Source organism: Platalea leucorodia (genome assembly GCF_965183815.1).
Source record: "Platalea leucorodia genome assembly, chromosome: Z".
Lineage (NCBI taxonomy): Eukaryota > Metazoa > Chordata > Aves > Pelecaniformes > Threskiornithidae > Platalea > Platalea leucorodia.
The window spans coordinates 28,787,776-28,796,157 of NC_138858.1; the positions used below are offsets into that span (position 1 = coordinate 28,787,776).

General features: G+C 60.0%; 1 protein-coding gene across 1 annotated transcript; it reads left to right on the forward strand.

Moving 5' to 3' along the window:
* Positions 1-1,670: 1,670 nt before the first annotated feature.
* LOC309603069 (forkhead box protein D1-like) lies at positions 1,671-3,359 on the forward strand (the record flags this gene model as incomplete). Its single annotated transcript, XM_082337438.1, has 1 exon — positions 1,671-3,359. One exon carries the CDS (start codon positions 1,671-1,673, stop codon positions 2,976-2,978), a length of 1,308 nt encoding a protein of 435 aa, XP_082193564.1. The 3' UTR covers positions 2,979-3,359.
* Positions 3,360-8,382: the final 5,023 nt, after the last annotated feature.

The window sequence follows — 8,382 nt, forward strand, 5'->3', positions numbered from 1 at the left end:
TTCAAGAAAATGGTGTGTGTGAGTTGTTTGAGATGCGGGATTTGAGCGGCAAGGACGCTAGGCATCAGTCCGCCCTTCTCACGACGATTTCTGCCGGAGCACGAAATGCTCTCCTACTCCTCCCATCCCAATCGGATCTTGATCGTGGGTTATTCTGCCAGAACTGGGAGCAATAGGAATTTTCAAAGCTTTTCTTTTCAAGAACACGGTGTTGGCATTTATGTCCAAGTTTATTTTTTCCCTCCCCTGCCAGCCTTCGCATAAAGGGGGTCCCCGCTCTTCTGCTGTCCTCGCATGTATCACCTGAAACTGGGAACGGTGGGACTTAGTTAGGAAGCAAAGCAATCCTTTGTGTCGCTTTCTCGGGGGTGTTGCTCCTACGCTGAGAGCAGAATTCGCATTTTAAAGGCCGGTGAATTGTTTCCTTTGCATACGAAAGAGGTAACGCTAATTCTCTGTTAGTGTTTCCCATAATGGAGGGAGCTTTCTCTCTCCCGTTAAAAACAATAGCCCTACAAATAAACTGTGAGATTAGCGGAGTGCTTTGGACGCTGTTCTTTGAGAGCTAGCGAGGTCGACATCGAGAGATATTTGATTTCATTCTTAAATAAATTAAACTCTGGAGGGGGAAGGGGCAGGAGCGGGGAGAGATGTCTCTAAACCATCCCGCGGACAGAAGTCTGAAGTTTATTAACTCACCACCTCCCTCTCCGGCCTGATTTCCCCCCCCCCCCCCCTTCTTCCCACGGGAAGCAGGACCCCGTCCCTGGGGGCAGCCCAGGAAGACGCAGAGCTCCCGGCACCCTCCGGACGGCTCCTGGGAAGATGCTCCAGCACTTTGGGACAGTCTTGCACTCCCCCCCACCCCACCCCCCGGCGGGGGGGAGGTGCGTCTTTATTTCCCCCCTTTTCCACTGAAGACGGCCCCGCGGCTCCGCGGCCCCCCAGAGCCCCTCCTGGCGGGGCGAAGGCGGGGGGCCAGGGCGGGCGGCCGGGCGCCCCGCGGGGGTGGGGGGGACACGGCGCCGCCCGGGGCCGCCGCTCGCCCCGCCGCGCTCTGACGCCGGGAGCCATGTGATGGCCCCCTCGCTATAAGGCGGGGAAGAAGGCCGCCCTCTCTGGGACTCGGCCCCAGCCTTTTCACGGTCTTTCCGAAGGCCCGGCAAGCCGCCCCCTCCGCCCTCCCTCCTCGCCAGCCTCCTCCCCTCTCCTCCTCCCAGGACTAGGCGCGCTCCCTCCTGCCCCGCATCCATTAATGTCTGGGGGCTGAGGTGAGGAGAAAGAAGGGGGAACCGACTTCCCGGCGCGGCGGCATAGCCCCCCCCACCCCCCAAACCCCGATCCCAACCAAAAAAAAACCCTCAAAAGACCCCAAAACAGGGGGAGGGGGAAAAAAAGGAGAGAGGGAGAGAGAAACCCAAAAAGCAGCAAAAAATACCCCGAAACAAAACCCAAACCAGCCGCCGCCTCCGAGCGGGCGGCGGGAGCGCTCCCGCGGCGCTGGGGGCCGGCGCGGCTCGGAGCGGCCCGCCTGCCCGCGGCGGCGGCGGCGGCGGCGGCGGGGCGGCTCTCCGCGGAGCGGCGCGGGGGCCTGGCGGCGGCGGGGAGGGCGCCCGCCCGCCCGCCGCGCCGCGCCGGCCGCCACCGATGCGCTGCCCCGCCGCCGCGCCATGACCCTGAGCTCGGAGATGTCCGAGGCGTCGGCGCTGGCTGAGGAGACCGACATCGATGTGGTGGGCGAGGAGGACGACGAGGAGGACGACGAGGAGCCGCAGCCCCGCCGCCGCCGCCGCCGCTCCTACGCCGAGGACGAGGAGGAGGAGGAGGAGGAGGAAGAGGACGAGGAGGATGTGGGCGACCTCCACGACGACGCCCTGCTGCCGCGGTCGCCCGTGCGCGGCGGCGGCGGCGGCGGCGGCGGCGGGGCGGGCGGCGGGGACGGTGCCGGCGGCTCCCGGCCCCCCTCGCGGGGCGGCCCGCAGAAGGCGGCGGCGGGCGGCGGCGGCGGGGCGGGCGGCGGAGGCGGCGGCGGCGGCGGTGGCGGCGGCGGGGCGGGCGGCGGCGGCAAGAACAGCCTGGTGAAGCCGCCCTACTCCTACATCGCCCTCATCACCATGGCCATCCTGCAGAGCCCCAAGAAGCGGCTGACGCTGAGCGAGATCTGCGAGTTCATCAGCGGGCGCTTCCCCTACTACCGGGAGAAGTTCCCCGCCTGGCAGAACAGCATCCGCCACAACCTCTCCCTCAACGACTGCTTCGTCAAGATCCCCCGGGAGCCCGGCAACCCGGGCAAGGGCAACTACTGGACGCTGGACCCCGAGTCCGCCGACATGTTCGACAACGGGAGCTTCCTGCGCCGCCGAAAGCGCTTCAAGCGGCAGCAGCTGCCGGCACCCGAGCTGCTGCTGCGCGCCGTGGACCCCGCCGCCTTCCTCCCGCAGCCCCCGCCCCAGCCCCCGCAGCAGCCGCCCTGCGCCTACGGACCCTACGGCTGCGGCTACGGCCTCCAGCTCCAGCCCTACCACCCCCACTCCGCCCTCTTCGCCTTCCACCACCCCTCCCCGCCGCCCCGCCAGCCCCCCGCCGCCCCCGGCGGCGCCCCCGGCGCGGCGCTGCCCCCCGCCGCCGCCGCCGCCGCCGCCGCGCCGCCGGGCCCCTTGCTGCCGGCGGCGGAGCTGGCACGGACGCCCTTCGGCTACGCGCACCCGCTGGGCCCGGCGCTGGCGGCCTCGCTGCACGCCGCCAAGCCCGGCAGCGGCGCGGCGCTGGCCCGCTCGCCCTTCTCCATCGAGAGCATCATCGGGGGGGGCCCGGGCCCCGGCCCCGGCCCCGGCCCCGGCGCGGGCAGCAGCTGCGCCTCGCAGTCGGCCGCGGCGCCGGGGCTGGCCCGCTCGCTGGGGAGCGCCGGGGGCGGCCTGCCCCCCGCCGCCGCCCTGCCCGCCGCCCCCGGCTTCGCGGCCCGGATCTCTAACTGTTAAGGGTTTGGGAGTCTTTCCGAAGGTAGGACCCGGGTATCTGCTTTCTCCGCCGCTCGGATGCCCGGCGGACGCCGCCCGGAGGGGCCGCGGGCTTTGCACGGGGATTGCGCGCTGGGGCTCGGGGGCCGCCCGGGACCCGCGTTTACGCAAAGCCGGGCCTGGATGCTGCATGGGCAGGCGTTCACGCTACGGGAAAGTTACTCGCTACTCCCTAAAAAAAAAAAAAAAAAAAAAAAAAAAAAAAAAAAAATTAATAATGGTGATAAATAACGTCTCTAAACCGTTAAAGTTCAGAGATTCTCAGGTCTAGGAGCTTGAAAACAGTAATGTACAGGAAAAGAAAAAAGGCTTGAGGGAGGACAGCAAAGCAATACTTTTTCATTTTAGTACACTTGTCTCATGTACTTTTATAAAAGAAAAGAAAAGATTAACATGTTTACACAGAAGAAAGTCAAGGTTATCATTTCTTATTTTAACCTGTGTTTTGTATTATAATAGACTTACGGAGTTTTTTATTTTGTACTTTATGCGTATTCTTTACAAGGAATATTGTTAAAAATTACTGGCAAGTATTATTGTACCATTTTAATGTAAAATTTTTACACATTTTCAAAAATAAAATTTTTAATTTTCAAAAAAAAAAAAAAGGCAAAACCAAAGACCAAAGGAGCCCAGCCAAACAATTGGCTTCGGACCCTTCCCTCCTTAATACTTCTCCCTTCTTTGGGACATGGATATTTTTTCTTCGGGATTAATAGCACAATAGCCAAGGAATTTTACAGCTTGAAATTTATTGTGTCTGGATTTGACCACGAAGAAGAAGATCAGAATATGATCTTTGCAGTCAAACCATTGTTAACCCTAGCAGACAGTGAAAGAAAAGAAAGAAAAAAAAAGTGCAAGGACAAAAGAGGGAATAAATAGAAATAGGTCTCTCTCGCGGGACTAAAGCCCAATTCTGTAAGGCACCAATCAGGGGATTCATTAAAAAGATGGTTTAAAACTATTTTTGTACTTTTGGGTGTGTTCTAAATCACAACTGCATCACAGTTTGGTTTCCAAGAGGCCCAAAGGAAAATACTACTAACAAGGGGCACATACTGAACTTCAGAGAGATTTGTCCTAGACTCTTAAGTTTCTGTGACGATAATAGGGACATATGTTTCTACTTTTCAATACGTATAATATAAAATAAGCATTGGAATATCTTCGTGTGATGAGCTGATTAAGTGCACAAGCTATTGAAGTAAGGATATGCAAATGTACGAAACAAACTGTGAAAGCAGCTTTTCTGATCTCTCGTCTTAACCCACACAAGGCCGATAGGTATCTATTTCGTACACTAGAATTATTTTTTAACCAAAAAGCCCGCCTCGAATATTCGGAGTTTAGGCATGAAAAGAGAATCGCAGGTTTTAAGAGTAGGCGTGTGGTTGCTTGTTGTGGGCTAGGAACATGCGTTTTTTCAAATCAGGGAGGCGCTTTTCAAGTACGGCTGTATTTATAACAATTTGGTAGATTCAGGGATAAATTGTGTGAATTTTTGTAAAAAACAGAAAAACAAAAAAAAAAGGAGGGATGCCTTTTAGTGCTCTTTGGAGTGAGGAAGGGAAGGTTGTGTGGTTACATGCTTTTACATATCGAAGTACCTCGTCGCCTTGGTTTTGAGTATTCTCGCGGATAGAAAAGTGATGCTTTTCTGTTTTGTTTGTAGCAATGCAGGGTTAAAATAATGGTTTTCAATAAGTGGAAAGACTGGACGTAAGATCTCTGCTGGACTCTATTTGCAGTCCGCAACTGGAGGGCCTCCTTGGGTGTCCCGGATCCCTTAGAGGACAAGGACGTAGAGTGCCGTTTAATTTCCAAAACTACAGGGAAAAGATCCCAGAGGCACCCCGTACGTGCCCTCTGGGGAGAGCGCATCCTTTTCACGAGGGACCGATCAACTCCCCTTCCCCGGGCCCGGCCGGAGGATGCGCCGGGCCGCCGGGCCGCTCCAGCGCGGGGTACCCAGCTCGGCTTAGGTGCCCCTTGGAGATGCGGCTGAAATCAAGCAGGGAAAGGTTTTGCGGGGGAGAAGGCGTCCGTAGCCGTGAGCACGGCGGTAGCGGGCTCCCCGGGGTGGGGTGCTGCTGGCCGTCGGTCCGGCTTCCGCCTGCTGGGGCAGCGGCCCGGGGCCGGAGACCATGCGCGTCGTGGCGCCGTCCCCGTGCGGTTGGATGGGAAGAGCAGGTTCTGGCGACCCGGTGTGTGTTTCTCTTGGCTTCCCCGCAGCAAACCCTGGGTATCCCGGCGACCTCCCCTGCGCGGAGGCCGGCCCGGCCCGGCGGGCGGCGGGGTCCGAGGGCGCCCGCCGCCCTTCCCTCGGGTCCCTTCGGAGGAAAGCCGTGCTCAAAGGTGTGTGGCAAGGAAACTACTCGGACACTTGCTCCTTCCTTACTTTACGCCGGTCGTCTGCATCCTGTGTGGACAGGGCCTTCACCTGGTAGCTGGCAGGGAAGCTGGCAGGAGCAAATTGCAATCCGTGGTGCAGCTTTATTGTTTTGTTTTGTTTTGTTTTTTTTCAAGCACTGGGGAAGGGGCCTGTGGTGCTGGAGGAAGACCCCTTCGCTTGTTTTCTCCGAGTCCGCGGGGAAGCCGCCCGGCCTCGGCCCCGGGTCCCGGCGGTCCCGGTTCCCCGCGCCGCTGCGCTGCGCTGCGCGGTGGATGGCGGCGGCGGCGGCGGCGGAGCAGGTGCCGCCAGAAAAGGCGCCGGCCCCGCAGCCCTTCCATGGGCTCGCAGCACCGCCGGGCCCCAGAGCCCCATTCGCATGCAAATGTCCCGCCGTGCCCCCCTCTCCCGCACCGGCTTTCAAGGCGAACAGAGGGGACGTGTAGTCCTCGCAAGGACGGAGCCCGAACGAAAAATTCCTCCAAAATAGGCTGGGCCCTAAAAAAAAACAAGCTGGTGGGACAAACAGGATGGTGTCGCCTCCTTCTCCTCCTCCCAGCTACAAAGTGCGGATTCATTAACCCGTCTCCTTTTCTCATCATATCCCCGTAGGGCCGAGAGACGAATTACTGGAGCTGAATTGGGAGGGGATTGCTCTATGAGGGGGCTAATGTTTCAATCGGTTCCTCCAGAAGGACCACACAAAAAGAAACTTTTTAGTTTATGGTGCTATTATGCAGAGTTTTAATCTAGGGATAGATTTAGCCAAATGTTATCTATTGGGAATTTAATGAAGCCCTTATGTATTCAATCGCTCTTTATGCCACACACAGTGTCTCTATCCAGAAACGTTTCCTTCCACATATTTCTTTGTTTCTGTTGGGTGATTTATATATTTTTAATTAGTTTTTTTTAATTATTTCTTTTCAAGCATCTTGTATAACGTTTCTCTCAAGCAGGACTGTGTTAGGTCCCTTCCCACATCCCCTATAAAAGAAGTTCCCCCTTCCCTCCCCCGTTTCCAAGCTGATTAGTTCGCACGTCCGCACACTGCGCCCTTCCCGCCGCAGCGATCCCCCCGCCTTGCGCAGAGGGGCCCGGCACCGCGCCGGCCCGGCGGGCACCGGCCTGGGCTGCGGCGGCCAGCGCCGCCCGGGGGTCCGGCCGAGCCGCGGGGGCCCCTGCGCGGCTCCCCGGCCCTGAAGTCGGTCTCCTCCCAAACCTTCCCCGTCCGCAGCTCCTTCGGGCCGTGCATTCGCCCCTGGTTATGTTTCTGGTGCAGCGAGAGGCACCCCTGGGGGCAGCGGGGTGTCGGCTGGTGCACACCCCCCCGTCCTTGCAGCCTGGTTTCAAGTACCCAGGGCCAGCCCCGTCCCCGAGTCCGGAGGGTGAAGGGGGGGCGAGGGCCTCACCTGCTCCCAGCTGCTGCCTTTCTCGCAGCGCTGGTGGCGAGGGCAGAGCGCACGGTCGCCCCCGCCAAGGCTGAGGCCTGTGCGGGGGATCTGTTGGAAAGCGGGTCTGGTTTAATAGTCCCTTGGCACGGCCCGGAGGCTCCGCTCCGTATGTAATACTTTCCCTCATTACTTACAGTAAGTACTTCAGTAGTCTCTGATAATATTGTATTTGACAGAAATCATGGAAATTATGATCATGGCCAAACGCTCCCTGCGCTGGGACTCGCTAACCAAAGCAGATCCGTTTTTCAGCTCGTTACCAGCGGCTCCCCCATCCCATCCGCAGCGAAGTGTCGCCCGCTCCCCTCTCGGCGCGGCGCCGGGCCGCAGGCACCGGCGGGACCCGGGGACCGGCGGGGACCGGCCGCAGTGTGCCCGCCGCAGCCGGGCGCCTCCCGGGCAGGTAGGTGTCCGCTCGCCCTCCGCCTCCGCCGGCCCTCGCCCGCACCCCCCGGTGACCTGCCGCAGGTGACTGCAGGGCTTCTCCGCCCTTCTCCGCAAGTCCGCTCCCCGCCGCACCCCCACCGGGAGAGCCAGGTCGAGCGGCCGCCGTGGGCTCTCCTCTCACCGCCCCTTCCTGGGCTGCAAAGCACGACTGAGGCGCGGAGGAACGATTCCTGCATAAGCGTTTACGTGCCTGCAGGAAAATGGCACTCCCGACGGTAACAAGCTGCTTTCGGATCCATGCCGCGGCACCAAACGTGCCTCTCTGCGCAGATGGGTGCCCATCGGTTCGGGGGGGACGCGGTGACCCGCAGGCGAGCCCCGAATCTGTAAACCCCTTGTTCCTCGTTTTCTCCTGCAGAAGAGCGCCGTGCCCCGCCGCCGGTCCCGGCCCGGGGGGGTGCTGCGGGCTGCCGGCCCCGCGGCCCCGCCGGCCCCCTCCCCGCCGCCCGGACCGCCTTGCCGCGCAGCGCCCGGCCCGGCCCAAAAGAGGAGAGGCGAAGGCTGCGGGGCTGGGGGGGCCGCAGGGAGCCCCGAGGGAAAAATCGCGGCCGGCCCGGCTGCAGCAGCGCGGGTAGCACCGCGGGCTGTGCGCGGCCGCGCAGCGGGGCAGAGCCTCCGCGACCGCGGCGGTGCTCCGCGCCCAGCCCGCCCGTAGGAGCGGGGAGGCACCCGGCGGGAATCACCGCGGGAAGCCCGCGGAAGATGCGCTTCGTACGAAGATGTGCCTTCAGTGCAGGTCTCCGGCTCGGTGGGCTGCCAGGGGCAGTGGGGCTCCGCTGCGGGCTGCGCCTGGGAGGCCAGGAGAGACCTGCCGGCTAGGCCCCGGAGTGCCCAGGAAGTAGAAAAAAATATGGACTGGACTGTACGGAAGACTTTTTAATTTTTTTTTTTTTTTTAAACGCAGTGTCTAGCCAATTTCAGAAATTATATCGCTGAGCTCAAATCAGAGGGAAAGTTGTGTTGTTTTTTTTAATCAAAATAATTAAACTTGTCCTTTCTCCAGACCACAAGAGACCTGTTGAATTTATTCTAAGTTTCCCTTTCGTTGATGGAGCAAAACGGCATGCAGAAG